Source organism: Cynoglossus semilaevis, chromosome 11, assembly GCF_000523025.1.
Source record: "Cynoglossus semilaevis isolate Cse_v1.0 chromosome 11, Cse_v1.0, whole genome shotgun sequence".
NCBI classification, from domain to species: domain Eukaryota; kingdom Metazoa; phylum Chordata; class Actinopteri; order Pleuronectiformes; family Cynoglossidae; genus Cynoglossus; species Cynoglossus semilaevis.
The window spans coordinates 4894945-4910145 of record NC_024317.1 but is presented as its reverse complement, the minus strand read 5'-3'; the positions used below and the strand labels follow the sequence as shown (position 1 = coordinate 4910145).

The 15201-nt window shown below is 40.2% G+C and overlaps 3 protein-coding genes across 3 annotated transcripts in view; 1 reads left to right on the top strand and 2 right to left on the bottom strand.

Moving 5' to 3' along the window:
* The window catches only part of pmela (premelanosome protein a), a 10482-nt gene extending 4974 nt beyond the window's left edge, over nucleotides 1–5508 (bottom strand). The window contains exons 1-8 of the mRNA XM_025060052.1: nucleotides 5279–5508; nucleotides 3236–5099; nucleotides 2121–2216; nucleotides 1865–2011; nucleotides 1265–1399; nucleotides 857–1018; nucleotides 484–768; nucleotides 5–288 (exon numbers count right to left, since the gene is read on the bottom strand). Of these exons, the coding sequence (XP_024915820.1) occupies nucleotides 5–288; nucleotides 484–768; nucleotides 857–1018; nucleotides 1265–1399; nucleotides 1865–2011; nucleotides 2121–2216; nucleotides 3236–3293 (1167 nt within the window). The 5' untranslated portion in view covers nucleotides 3294–5099; nucleotides 5279–5508. The remainder of the gene's footprint in view (nucleotides 1–4; nucleotides 289–483; nucleotides 769–856; nucleotides 1019–1264; nucleotides 1400–1864; nucleotides 2012–2120; nucleotides 2217–3235; nucleotides 5100–5278) is intronic.
* A 296-nt stretch (nucleotides 5509–5804) lies between these two features.
* cdk2 (cyclin dependent kinase 2) lies at nucleotides 5805–9063 on the top strand. The gene is made up of 7 exons (XM_008320119.3): nucleotides 5805–6213; nucleotides 7019–7096; nucleotides 7179–7299; nucleotides 7597–7767; nucleotides 7924–8025; nucleotides 8106–8309; nucleotides 8417–9063. Exons 1-7 carry the CDS (start codon nucleotides 6098–6100, stop codon nucleotides 8519–8521), a joined length of 897 nt encoding a protein of 298 aa, XP_008318341.1. The 5' UTR covers nucleotides 5805–6097; the 3' UTR covers nucleotides 8522–9063.
* Nucleotides 9064–9154: 91 nt separating this feature from the next.
* Nucleotides 9155–13552, bottom strand: olfml3b (olfactomedin-like 3b). Its single transcript, XM_008320118.3, has 3 exons — nucleotides 13171–13552; nucleotides 12073–12358; nucleotides 9155–11131 (listed from the first exon to the last, which is right to left on the bottom strand). Exons 1-3 carry the CDS (start codon nucleotides 13267–13269, stop codon nucleotides 10332–10334), a joined length of 1185 nt encoding a protein of 394 aa, XP_008318340.1. The 5' UTR covers nucleotides 13270–13552; the 3' UTR covers nucleotides 9155–10331.
* Between the last annotated feature and the right edge of the window lie 1649 nt (nucleotides 13553–15201).

The following is a 15201-nucleotide window of genomic DNA, read 5'->3' as shown; positions in this document are numbered from 1 at the left end:
CAACAGCAGCAGCTTCTACCTCTGCTTCTGCAGCAGTGTTCGCAGGATCTTGTTCCTCTGGAACGACAGCTGCATCTACTGCTGCAGGTGCCACCGAGGCGACCTGCACCTCCACTGCTCCTGCGTCTGTATCAACTGCTCCTTCTACGTCGTCTACATCTGTGGCTGTGTTGTCCGGCTGCACAGAAGCAGCAAGTGCGGTGGCATCGGTAGCAGGAACATCCAAAGCAATGGCATCTCCTGCTTCAGCTGGTACGACTGGAACAGCAGCGCCATCAATGGGTGCTACTGAATATAGTAATGGAAAAATCAGATTGCTGTTTCTTATATTTACACTGCTTCTTGCAGGGTTTATGTTACTTTAAAACTATGAAGAAAGGTTGAAAACTGTAAAAAAAAAACTGTATCTTTGACTCTGAAATGACTCGAGTAAATAAAGAGTACTGGTATTCTAGATTAAAACAAACAACGATCAAAACTCACCGGCAGTGGGGTTCACACATCCGCTGGGAATGCTGGCCATCAGGACCACCTGAGGTTTGAAGGTCCCAACAGAAACGAACGTGTGAGTGACAGTGCGCTCTCTGGAGATGAGTGTACCAGAGCTGTCTCCAAAGTCCCAGCTGAAGCTGATGTCAGCGCTGCTCAGGTACTGACTGGGATCGTGAAGGTTGACACTGAACGCGATGGCTCGGTTTTGGATGAAGTTCTGGTCGTCCTGGTTGATATCATTGACTTGGCTGAGTGATACGGTGAAAGGAACCTGGTCTGATGACAGAGGAAGAGATGGTCAGGTGTTTTGAAAGAAACGGTCAAATTGGGGGCTGGGGCTTAAACTTTTTTTTAAACAATATACCTGTAACAGCAAAGACTGAGGAGGCGTAGCCAAGAGGAATGAACTTGTTTTTGCCACGGCAGTGGTAGATGACAACCTCCATGTTGTAGGAGCCCAAGGGGGTGTTGTCTGTGCCAATGGTGAGGGAGGAGGACGGACCATCTGCCACCTGCCAGTAACGGCCTAGAAAAAAAGTGCAACAATTCTGTAACTTATAAAATGTGGAATAAACAAAAAAATTCTCTGACTCTGACTAAAGACACTTTTAAGCTCCTGTTGCATTTCATCCTGAAAGTTGCCATTTATTATTAATTTCCCAAAGGGAACTCCTAAAGTTCTATCTAATTTAATTTTCATGAACAAATACATATTTGTGACATTTATCAGAGTAACAAACTGCTGCAAAATGAAACATTAAATTCTCTTTACCCCATGTTTTCCACACATATACATAGTGAGGCTTCTTGTCCTGGGTCCCAGTGAAGGGTGTGCCATCGGGGAACAGTCCTGTCAGTGTAGTGTTCCGGTCGGAATACACAGGCTGACCCTGCTGATACTGTTGTCCTGTTCAATGGATTCAAAGGAGAAAATGGGAGCGTTACAAATGGGTTCTACTGCAGCAGGACATTTACTCATAACTACATCAACATTTGCTGAGAAGAAAAATGATGAATGAAGGATATATTTGTGAATTTTACTTTTATGAAATGTACAGTGTTTTTTTTAACAATTTTGTTCCTATAAGTCAGAAGAATTGACAAACGTTGATTCACTGTCGACAAATGAATTATTATTTATTTATTCATTTAACTATTTATTTATTTAAAACATACAGACAATATCACAGTTAGCTGATGTAGCTGGTAATGGACAAGGTTTTTAGGCCAAATATAAGTACAACATATAGCATATATCTAAAGGAAATACAATAATATGATAATCTGATGCTAGCACACACTCATCTAAATGCCTTTATATAAACACACACAGAGAAAGAGAGGAGAAACTGCTGTGTGAGCGTTGTCCTACCATCAACGGTGCAGTTCCGTGCCCAGACCACCTGTCCGTCAGAGAGCACTGTCTGATTTGGTGGGAAGTTGAGGTTAATGGTGAAGGTGGTTCTGCCTCCGGTCAGAGTAGGGGCATCATTTTTTAGATCAAATGTTACTTCACCACCTGGAAACAACGATCACAAACAACATACAGTTTTTATTTTTAAATTTCGTATCATTACATTCATTCAAAAACATGGGGGTTTTTTTTATACCTGAAAACTAAAACTCACCCATCCAACAGTTTCTAAACCGGGGGTCTCCATCCTTCCAGACAGGATACATCCTGGAGTTCCATGAACGGTACCGCGTGAACTGGCTTCTGCGTTCTGCAAGGATAAAATGAAAAAAAATGAAAGACTCAAAAACACTAAATACTGTCATTTCTAATCCTACGAAAATGTGGAATCTTTCAAAGGGAATGAAGGGAATCAAAATATGTATCATAGAGTTTTTTATTTTTATTTTGTTTTACTTCTGGATAAATAACATTGAGGGCAGCTTCGGTGTTGATTCATCTTTATAGTTATGTAAAAGAAACGTGAGCTTCGGCTTTTAGCAGGGCCCCTGAAACACTAAGGTTCTTGGGAGTGAGAGTCACATGACCTGCAATCTCCCTCAATCCCTTTCATGTGACTATCAGTTGAGCAGATGAATCAGTAATCCCAACAAATGGAATGAAAGATTCCAGACAAAGTGGAGTTTTGCGTTTTTTTTTCTCCTTTCTGTGTGTGAAGTGTGTTTGAAAATGTAATTAAAAAAATCAAAAGTATTTGATTAATAACACAGTTAAATGATCGATCAGGCAAACCATGACAAACACGAACGATTAAGAAAGTGAATCAGTGATGTAGTGTGTAAAATTGGCGTGTTAAAGTTTGTGTGTCAGCGTGAAATAAGCAGTAAATTACAGAACACTCTCCAATTTGTGCCTTAAACAAATACAAAAATGAACCATGTAATCGAAGAGGAAACACACATTTGACAAACGACCCTCAACTCAATTAAACAATAACCTTTAAATCTTTTTAACATTTTACTTCAGTATTTGGTACTAAACCTTTTTGTTGTTTTAGTAGTATCACATTTGAATAAATTTATTTCAACCACACGTATATATATATATATATATATATATGTAAATATACGCAATGAAAATATTTAATTTAAAACTTAGCTCCTGAATGATTGATCAGCGACAGAGTAATTTAAAACTTAGCTCCTGAATGATTAATCATCAACGACAGCAGTTCAGTGGCAGAATGAAAACACATCAAACAGTTCACCAAAATAAAAACATTAAACCCAGACCATCAACACGACACTGGCGGTCCACTGTAATACTCACGTATAGCGCTGGCTGATGTAAAAGCCAAAACCAGCAGCACCAGGGCCTGAGTCCTCATCCTGTCTGTGTGTGTGTCTGTCTTTAGACTGTGATCCCTGAGCCTCACCCGAACGTCCTGAGCCCCAGCACAACTCCCAGAGAGATTAAGTGAATATCTCGCCCCTCTTTTTAAGAGGCCATGAGAAGTGAATTACCATAAAAAAATTCTTCTCACCTCTGACATCACTGTGAGTCTGTCAAAAGGCCCCGCCCCTTTGAAGAGTGATTTCATTGTAATTTACAGAGCGATTGGTTGTTCCCATTCCAATGGATTTAATATAACAATAAACTTATTTAAGATATATTCAATATTGACGGAGCTGTAAATGATTCTCTTCGTGTACCTGCTTATATGATACGGTCCAATCACAGCCAGAACAACTACCTTGACATTACGTGGGTGTGTGATTTGATGTTTCATGATGCGAACAACCCAAAAAAAGGCGCTGTAATTCATTACTGAATCTGTAGCCAGGTATTCTGCTGGAAAATCCAGAATTCTTTCTGCCTCATTTGACACGATTAAGGATCGGAGGATGGTGGGAAAGCATAGCTGCAGTCATGCAGTTGGTTGACGTTTGACCTCACAGCTATGTGTGCATGGGCATCACAAGATGAGTGTGTGGAGGGAGGATCAATGGTATTCATTCAGCTCCTCAGCTGTTTCTTCTGGATCCTGCTGTTCACCTCAGGCTACAGCAGCTCTGAGAATTTGTCTTTGTGGCAGGACGGACGCAAGAAGCCACGCCATGATTAACGTGCTCCTCAAACTCAGGAGAGAATGAGCAGAATCCGAAAGTGGTCGCAAAACGAATACCCATTTCAACAAGAATGAAATCTTTTAGTGACATCAACGGAAGAGGTGAATAAATGCACCTTCATCATCGTTTGTTATGAGAGGGTCTCGCACAGTGTCGTTCTTTTCAAAATACTTGTATTCCAAATAATATATATATATTTGAAACTACCTGGATTACACTTGCAACATTGATAGTCTATTAATTCCACATTATTAAAAATATTACATAAAAGGGTAGGATTTCATTTCTAAATAAGACATTATTAACAAACAGAATGGTTGATTAGTAAAAGAAAATTTAAGAAATTACTTTTAGCTTAGGTTATAATGCCTTCTATTCAAGTGGTTAAACTAACAACGTTTACAATAGCCATAAGAAACTAACATTAGACCTGCCCAATTATGGGCTGTGTTGTTACTCACGTCGGTGAGGCTGAATACACTGCACTACAGTATGTGTGACCTCTCATGTGCTCACAGCACAGTTCAGGAGGCAATAAATCCGCCCCACCACGTTCTTACCATGGTTTAGAGGATTATTTTAAGAGCTCATTTTGGTGTTTTTACATTAGCTCACATTCTTTGTCATAGTCATTTCCATAATAAAGACAAGACAAAGTTTACATACTTTTAGAGACCACAGTTGGGCTAGAGCGCAACAATGACAATACCAAAACACTTAAGTCAGCTTACTGTATGAATACAGTTAGAACAGCCTTAAATATTTGTCATTATTCCACTTAGTCAGTGCTAAAAACTAAATGAAATTGAAATTCCTTTTCAGAAATTTTTAATGAGAATAATCCTAAATAAAAACGTATCAAAATTTTATGCTGGATATTCTTTTTAACATTTAATACTGTACCACTCTAACTGTTTGACACGGGCTATGTTAAATATTTAACGTTTTAATTCGAGGTGTGGTGCACAATATACAGCACTGCCACTTGGTGGCGGTGTTAACTTTTACCATCATGAAGAGAACTCTTGCTGTTTTATTTTGCAGTGTTGTCTGCCTGCTTCCTTCTGTAGAAAACAGGAAAGGAAAACTCAACAAATATCTACAACAGGGGTCACAAACCTTTTTGAAACTGAGAGCTACTTCACGGACACTTAGTAATAACAGCTACTTTTTTGATAGAGACTTCCCAAACAATGTAATAATAATATGTTCTTGGAAATACAATAGTAGAGACTCTTCTTACCATTGTCATTGCACCCATTTGAATATCATTCAAAAAGCACAGTAACAGTGTGTGCGGTATGACAGTAACAGTACGAATTCTGACCCTCTTGTTGACTAGTTCCATTTTTAGAACATACCCCGTGGACACCTTAGGTGTTCCACGAGGGCTACCAGATACCCACGGACACCACGTTGGTGACCCCTGATCTACAGTATTTGTTAACAGAATCTTTACAGCATAATGTCCGCCCCCGACGTTCACAACGTAAAGCGTCATGTGACCACGTGACTTTCGGGTCGTTTGTTTAGTGTTCCTGTCAGAACCGACTTGAACATACTTTGGCACTTAACTTTTTCATGAAGAAAATGTATGACGGTATGACCGGTAGTGTATCTGAAAAGCCGTTAACTAACCTGCAGATCACCAAACACAAACACGTATTGCCCGAGACGTAGAGGAGCAGGAATTACATTTACTCAGAAAACCATCCGCGTTGCGTTTTGCGGTGTGTTGAGGTAAAAAACAAACGCTCCCAGGCTAACGCGGGAAACAGTGCTGTGTTGGTTTAGTATTTTCCACATCAGAAGCAGTTGCCGTGCTAATTCTTGAGCACATTATCGTAAATTTACTAATGGTATCCTCCATACCTTATAGAAATTTTTACTTTAATTCTAGTCAAAAGGAGAGCTCTATCCCTGGACTGCAGTGCCTTCGGAGCTCGTTGAGAAGCCTCTCCATGCTCCTCAGTTTCTGTAACAACGGAGGGGCTGTTAGCTGTATACACACACAAAGAAGGGAAGGCTGCTAACTGGCTAAAAGAAAGTTTACTGGTCAAATATGGATTCGTTTCAAAAGGTAGAGAAGATAGGGGAAGGGACGTACGGAGTCGTTTACAAAGCCAAAAACAAAGTGACCGGAGAAACTGTGGCTCTAAAGAAAATCCGACTGGATACGTAAGTGAATACACACTTTGTTGTTCATCAGCCAACATACTATTTTAAAGGATACTGATCATAAATCGGCTGCCTGGCTACTGGAAAAAACCCACACGTTACATTCCCTTTAAGATAACATTTCACTCATTTAGTTTAAATGTATGCATTCACCAGGTTTCAGTCAAAGTCTTTGTTTTGACGCTTGTACAACAGATGTGTAGACAAAAGAGGGAATCTCTACCGGGAAGAGGTGAAGTTAAATTTGCCTTGATTAAAAAAAAAATTAAAAGAACTTAAACAAATATAAGTTATTCTGGCAATCCCCTTTACTTAACTTAAAGTGTTTAATGGAATATTTGTAGGGATGTTAACCCCTGTGTGTTTTCCCCATTTCTATATCACATACTTCAAAATCAGATGTGGTCACTAAAGGTGCTCATAAGAACATCAACCACCTCTCATACCTCAGAAGATACAGTAACAAAGATCAGTTTCTGTAAAATCAATGGTTTTATCATCCTGAAAGTTGATACACAAAGAAGGGACTGTTTTGATTTTATGACTGGGGTCCTGCTTCTGAAGTCCTGTCAGAGGTGGAGATTTTCCCCCTACCATTTATAGGGTGCTAAAATTCCCACACTGTACAGGGGAGATGAAAGGGCTATAAATGAAATCCCACCTTTGTCTTTTTTACTGGGATCTTTCAGTAAAGCCTGCTTCAAAAACTAACTTCTCTGTGAATAATTATCACAAAAAATTCTTTATTTTGTCTCTCCAAATAAAACCAATAAACTGAATTAAACATAACTTTGTTTTTATCCAGGGAAACAGAAGGTGTGCCCAGCACTGCCATACGAGAAATTTCTCTCCTCAAAGAACTCAGTCATCCAAACATCGTCAAGTAAGTCCTCGTACGTTACCTTAACGTTACCCACTGACCCGATGCTTGTCTTTTGGTAAACCTGTCTGTTATTGCCTTTCAGATTGAGGGACGTCATCCATACGGAGAACAAACTCTACCTTGTATTTGAATTTCTTCAACAGGATCTGAAGAAGTTCATGGACTCTTCCTCAGTCACTGGTATCCCTCTGCCTCTGGTGAAGGTAACCGTCAGCTGCTTTACTGACACTGAAATACTCCAGCAACATGCAGTTTTTATTTATTTATTTATTTATTTTTTAAAAAGTCTGAAATATTTTTTAAAATAACAAAAGTGTCCAAAACATTCACACTGACATGAATGTGCGGTGGTATTTTGACCAGAGTGATCATGCAGAGCGAAAAAAGTATTTTCATCTCGTCCAAATTTAAGACAAATAACGCTTGAAATTTAAAGTAGACAAGGACGAAGTCTTCCATTGTGCCGTCCCTCATTGGTGTTTTTCCGTCTGTGTTTGTAGAGTTATCTGTTCCAGTTGCTGCAGGGCCTGGCCTTCTGTCACTCCCACAGGGTCCTGCATCGGGACCTCAAGCCACAGAACCTCCTCATCAACACTCAGGGAGAGATCAAACTCGCCGACTTCGGCCTAGCGAGAGCCTTCGGAGTACCTGTTCGCACGTACACACACGAGGTACGCAGTAAATACTGACGTTGTTTTCCGGTGATGTGATGGATTAGCTGATAATCTGCCGTCATACTCAGCCCCTCGAAGGTTTCTGTTGAAGGTGCAGCAAACACCGGAGTATCAAATTAGACATTTAGAATTTCTCTAACTTGACCCTTTCAGGTGGTAACACTTTGGTACAGGGCACCAGAAATTCTCCTTGGCTGCAAATACTACTCCACGGCTGTTGACATCTGGAGTCTTGGCTGCATTTTTGCAGAGATGGTAAATCCTGTTTAGTTTCTTTGGTCCTGACCATAACTGGCCACAGCCACGACCTGCCCTCACTGTTTACTGCTGTCCAGATCACCAGGAGGGCTTTATTCCCCGGCGACTCAGAGATCGATCAACTCTTCAGAATCTTCCGCACCTTAGGAACGCCCGATGAGACCATCTGGCCCGGAGTCACCTCACTGCCGGACTATAAACCGTCCTTCCCAAAATGGGCGCAGCAGGATCTATCCAAAGTGGTTCCTCTTCTGGATGAGGATGGGAGAGAGTTGCTGGGAGTAAGAGCTCTGGCAGTTTCATATTAATAGTTCAGCACTGATTTGCATTTTGCAGCTCATTTCCATGTCAAAAAAATTCATCTTTGCGATCTCTCTTTTGTCTGTAGGAGATGCTCAGCTACGATCCGAACAAAAGGTTGTCTGCAAAAAATGCTCTCGTGCATCGATTCTTCCGTGACGTCACCATGCCCATACCACACCTGAGACTGTGAGTTGAGAGAGAGCTGCCGGTCGCAGAATCACAGGACCTTTTTTTTCCACCGTTGGTGGCATAGTTCTAGGAATGCAGCTGTAAATTCTAAAACTTATAGTTTTGCATTTGGCCATAAAAGTTAAAGATAAACATTACTGCTTCAGTTGTGGGATAGTGCAAGAATGAGAAAATGAGACCAGTGCTTTGTCAGACTCAGCAGGTTCCAGGTGAAGTGGAGACTCGACACAAGTCATGACATAAACAGTTGTTTACTCGCTCAGAGAACGAGACTGATGTTTTAGTTAGATTTTATTTGGAAGATAATAGAGAATTTGGTACCACACTACCTGTTAGTGTTTGCACCTTCTGTTGTTGAAGACGTTCTTGACACTGCCGTTCAGTCAGAATCTGAAGTCCTCACTTTTGTACAAAACAGTTGTAATATTTAAAGTTTTCATTTTTAAAAAAATATGCAAATTTCTTATTCTAGATTTTATCCAAGTGTATAAACAGTTTTATATACAGTTTCAGAAAAAGAAATAAAGTTGTTCAAGTAACTGACTGGTGATGTTGCCGTGTTTTCAGTTCAGTTATTCCTGCTTTGTTAAATTGATAATTTGAAAACTTTGATGAAGTTTAATTAAAACAAAGAAAACTTTATTGTGCTGAGAAGTTATTTTTTTTTTTTTTTACTAAATCCTTGTCATCGTAAGTGTTTTTACCCTTATTTTAGACCGGGGTTTTGATCATTATTAAAGAGATTTTTTTTTAAATCAAATCATATACATACTAAGTCTTTACCAATATTTAGTTACATTTTACATATTTTATTTAACAGATTTTTTTTCCTCCTCTGAAAAGTAAATTCAAAGGGATATTTACCCCCAAAAGATCCAGATTACTTCTTACCTGAGGAGGGTCGGTGACTTGTTTTTCACAAAAGTGACATTATTTCATGAAGAATATAAGAGAATGTGGAACAAAGGACAGATGAAACTGAAAAAAGAACCCAGCTCAGATCACACCAAGCCAATGGTCTGCCAGTTTAATTCTTTATTTAAATTTGATCCAAAAATTACACTATGAAGGTAGAAAAAAAAATATTAGTCACGCATCAATCATGCATCAAGTCAGACAAAGTCAGGTCAAATTCAAGGAACAACAACAATAGAAAATCAAAATTCTCCAATGCTAAGTAGTGGCTTAAACGTGTTTGGTTTTCTCTGTATTCCATATAGAAAAGAGACTGAATTCATTAATATAGTTTGATACAGTTTTATATACTAGATTGTTAAAATGATTCAGTTTAGTTTCAACACAACAAAAAATGTCTGAAATCAACACACAAGACAGAAATATTATAAGTGCTAGCCAGCTAGCTGTTGCTTGTCTTTCACTATGAGACAAGAGGTCGAGTCAAAGAGTAAAACCTACTCATGTTGATCCATCAGTCGACAAAACTAAGGATGGAGACAGTGCAGTGTTATTACAGAGGTTACATCAAGACAACCATGGGACGGAAACCAAATGTCGACTGTCCTGTCGGACCTTTATGATCCTGTAGTTCTGGACTCCTGCAACAGACGGTCCTCGGCACATGATAGATTAGCATTATCGTAGGATGAAATGTCAATCCATGTTGTCACTGTGAGTTTTTAGAATATAAAGAAACAAACTAATGGCTGCTTAAACAGTAACAACATATTAATTTGCCTGCTCTGATCAAGTATAAATGAGTTGTACAAAGCTAGAACTTCTAAAACCAGGGTGGTCCTGCTCGTGGGATGATTCTGCTCTTTCAGAGAATCATTTGTTTTGTACTGATGAGCTCATATTTCCAACTTCTTCTTCATGCTGAGCTTGTACAGGATCTGGTAGCCGTCGTCCCAGGCGTACAGCAGCTGCTCTTTTGGGTTGTACTTCAGACTAGAGTGAGCCCCGTAGCGTTTCGGGAAGTAAACGAGAGGAGCATCCTCGGTGGTCACCATGTCGTTGACGTCAAACACACACTGCACACGAGAGCGCCCAGGTTGCATGGTGTTGTACACCACGTACAGAGTGCCGCAGATGACGAAGGCTGCCTCGGCGTTCTCTCGTGGACAGTTGGTGTCCCACATCTGCTCTATGTCCAGGGAGCTGGTGTCCATTTTGGCCAGTGAAATGTGCCTCTCGTTCTGCTGCGTGGCGTAAATGGCCCAGAGACCTTCTTCATCCACAGCCAGGTCCATCACTGTCTCGGTGTTAAGGCCGTACACCGGGACATGGTCCTGGACAGGGAACACGGCGACGTCCGTCACAGAGTTGTCCGTCAGGTCGTATTTATTCACCGTGATCTCTTCAGCCTGGTGGATGTAATACGCGTGGTGGTTGTAGATGACATGTCCTGTTCCTCGCCACGATGACGGCAGTTTCAGGGCCTTGGACTGAGACAGGCCCGGGGAGCGAGCGAAGTCCTGCAGTGATGAAAACTCATGGACGGTGTTGCCGTCTGTCCCGTTGAATATGTAGACCTTTCCATCGTCCGTGCTGCTGCTGCTGCTGCTGCTGTCTTTGCTCCACACGCCCTTTTGTCCTCCAACTCTTTTCAAAATCTTCATGGCTTTAATGTTGGAGATCATGTCGCTGCAGTCTGGACAGAAGACACGCTGTAGCTATAATATTATTGTGGTCAACCAACAAATTAGATTCATTAACTCATATAGCTTACATAAACCAAGCCTGTACGTAACTACTGCACTGCAGATTGTTTTTATTTTTATGTTTTTGTAGAACTTTAGTATCTTTATTTCCCATAAACCTTTGCGACCCAAGTCAATAGACATTATTCATAAAATCCTGGGAAACGTGAATTATTCATAAACTCCTTGGAAACATGAAAAAAAACATCTCTTAGGACCCACCTGTGGTTCGCGACCCAGTCTTTTGGAAACAATGCTTTATACTTTACTGGAAATGGTACCTTTGATATTTGTAGCTCACCTTGTCAATACTGCTGTTACTTTTACTACTGCATGTCTATCCTGCTGCTGTAACGACTCAGTTTCCCCGGTGTGGGATGAATAAAGTCTTATCTTATCTCATTTATGGAGAGACATGAAAGAGGAACCACATGTTTGATAATGTTGATCCTCCTCTGCTGAACGTAGTAACGAGAAGTAATAACTCTCTGCTTTTATACGACTGATGCCTAAAATCTGCCTATTGTTTTCTTTTCTTTTTTTAAACATTTCTCCTTAACGTTTTCATGACTTCCTGTTGCCGTCATTGGCTGGTGATTCTGGGTTAAGCCAAGATCTTATTTGTGGATATTCTCAGTCATCATAATAATCTCAAAAGCAGTTTTAAAGTAGGCAACAAACCTCAAGCCAAGAGCTTATTACTGCAATGATCTCATAAGTCAATCAGATGATGGTTCATTTTCACCTCCTGTCAAAACATTTGCATTTTTTTAGTTCTGGACCTGCACTTTACTTTACTTTACTTTACTTTACTCTACTTTACTCTCCTAGTACACAGTCAACTCTTCTTACTCTGTTACTGCAGGTGTTCTTTTGCACCGTTGTCTCTCACCTGACAGTTTAAAATACTTTGTCTTCTGCTTCTCCATCACCACCGTCACCTGCTGCTCGATCAGCTTGTCATCCACGTCCACACACGGCTGCGCCCCGTTCTGAGTCTCTAGATAGTCCAGCTCACGCTCCACCCGGTCCACCCTGGTGCCCACACTGTCCAGGCTGCCTCTCAGGGACTCCTTCTCTTTGTCCAAGCTCTCCAGCTGGGCGACCATTTGTTGCTTCAGCTCCCGCAGCTCGGAGGCATAACGGGCCGTCTGTTCTTGCCATAGAGAGATCCGGTCCTGTTTTTAACAACAGTGATTAGTTTCATCTGTATCTGAGCACAGGCAGAGAGAGACGGCCCTGGTTCCAGGAGTGGATTTCCAGAAAGGAGATGAAAAGGCCATAATTGTATGTTGCTCTGAGTGAATAGACTGGTACTGAGGGACATAATGAGTAGGGAAGTCATCCATCAAATGAGCAGGTTCAGCTACACGTGGCAAGTATCCTCCCTGCTCAAATGACTTGGAGGAAAACATCCTCACAGACGTTTGTGAACATCAACAGACCTCAACCTTTGACCTCCGTGGAGAAGGCTGAGACATGGGGAGGGGTTCAGGTCATATTGTACATGTGTGTTTAAAGCTTTGATTTGATATGATTTTGTGAACTGAATGAGCAGTTCCTTTGATTCAGTTCCTTGAATTACATTTAAAGAATGAATGAAATGATTAATTTCTCATGTGCTGATGGTGCACTTTTATTGCTGATGACAGCAAAGAGAAGTATTTTGGGATCTCAAGGTAACACCTGGGCTTTGGTTAAAGAATAAACCAAATTTGATTTAATAAAGCAACTCTGAGCAAATACTGATCTGACATTAAACACTGATACAGTATACACACACACACGCACTTGTAGTTCAGCGTCTCAACAGATAAAAGAGGCTCACGATCACTGTATATTTCAGAGTGTTGCATTTTCCGGAATATTCCCCAGGATTTGCCCACATCTGCATTCCATTGCCTTTGCCCTGTCCCTCAAAGTTTCCCCTCACAGGGACTGGAGCACAGGGCTCAGCAGGACGGTAAAGGAGGAGGTGAAGGAGTCTTACCTCAATAGCAAGCAGCCTCCGCTCTAAATAGTCAATCAGTGCTTGGTGCTGGGCGCTGGCAAAGCAGGCCAAAGTTGCCAAGACAACAAGTCCTCTCATTTTGTGTCAGTCTCTCCGGTCTCTCTCTGTGAAATCTTGACTGGCGTTCAGTGGCAGCATGTGGAGGAGCCAGCAGAGTCCCAGAGGTGGGCTGGAATGTTTTACTAAGCTGCCTGGGCGGAGCTACAACCATCTGGACGAGATGTGGGAACACTCGGAGTCTGTGGAGATGAGACAGTCCATGTTTTACTTTCTACCTGTATTTTTTTTTTATTGTAAATATTAATGTGTTTGCACTTTTTATAATATTCTTTACTCCTCACACCTCAAGGGAAATGTGTAGCCTCACGACGTGTATGTCATACATATGAAAATGATATATAATACAATATTGTTAAATTAAAAAAAATGTTTACCTGTATTTTTTTTAAATACAATTTTGTAAAAAGAACAACAATCAAGACTTGACTTGGTCTGTTTTTAACTGTTTTAATACATTTCATCTCTGTCCTGGGTTTGGTCTGTTTTTAACTGTTTTAATACACTTTATCTCTGTCTGCCAAAAAGTGACTGGTCTTCCTAGATCCTCTCTGTCACAGGAAGGAACCAGACATTTTCTTCTCTGAATATACTTTGTGTCCTCGAGTTAAAAAAAAAAAAAAAATCCACTAATGGAAAAACCTGCTCATTCAGTTTTGGAGGTGGCCTGCTGACCTCATTTCATGGGAACAAAATGTTGCTGATTCCAGACCGGACTAACTGCCTCCGCAGACATGTACAGTAGACACTAGGCATGCTGGGTAATCATTCCATCTCCCTGTCTTCATACTCTGGTTCTTACATCATCTTAGACTACGGTGAATCTGGACTCTTCTGACCACAACACTTTATTCCGTTGCTTCATGGCTTCTTTTTATGTTCATTAGCAAAATTAGTAAAGAAAATGGTTTCACAAAATTCAGAAAATATTTGAATATAAAATAAGTTGTTTTCCTTAGGCCGTAGCCACACAGTTCATACCTGGTGTATGTTTTGACACACACATAAAACATAAATGGCTAAGTCATGGCTAAGAGGCTAATCCGTTGCTTCATGGCTTCTTTTTATGTTCATTAGCAAAATTAGTAAAGAAAATGGTTTCACAAAATTCAGAAAATATTTGAATATAAAATAAGTTGTTTTCCTTAGGCCGTAGCCACACAGTTCATACCTGGTGTATGTTTTGACACACACATAAAACATAAATGGCTTGATATCTTTTACTAATGTAATTTAAATATTGTGTACGTTCCTTACTTCTGAAAGCAGACATTTTGGCTCAAGTAAATGTTTTTTCAATTTAAGTTTTAAGTGAGCACGAAAAGTTCTCAAAAAAAAAAACACTGACATAAAGTTCAGTAAACACGTTAGCATTAGCTCTGTGGCTTTAACAAATTAGCCCAGGATTCACCATTAGTTTTTCATCCATATTAAACTAAGTTTGTGTTGTATTCATGTTTTCACGTATTGATTTATTTTGTGTGTATGTTTCAAACCTCTTTGAAACAGTCTTTGAGCAGTAATTACACTTTATAAAGTGTGCTATTCGCAATGAATACAAAACCACATGTGAAAAGTTTATTTTTTCGAGTTAAATTAATGAAGTGTTTATCGCCGCAGTTTTATTACAGCGCGTGTTTCCGAGCTAATCCTGGGCACAGGGCGTGTTTCGTAACCGTGTCTAAGGCGTAAAAACAGTAGTTGGTTTGTTGAGTGCCAGGTACGTGGGGAAATGGGAAACAGTGTTTAAACTGTGCTGACTTTAAACACCACTGTGCTCTGAAGGATCTGAACAAGTTTGGACAAATTTTCCTTCTCTCTCTCTGTGTTTAGCTGCTGTGTTTTTCCAGTTAGTTCTAAATATGCAGCACACACTGAACACAATGGTGCGTTGATGCTAAAGTAACTGAATAAATCCATGACTTTGTTTGACTAAGAATGTTTTTTTTTAAT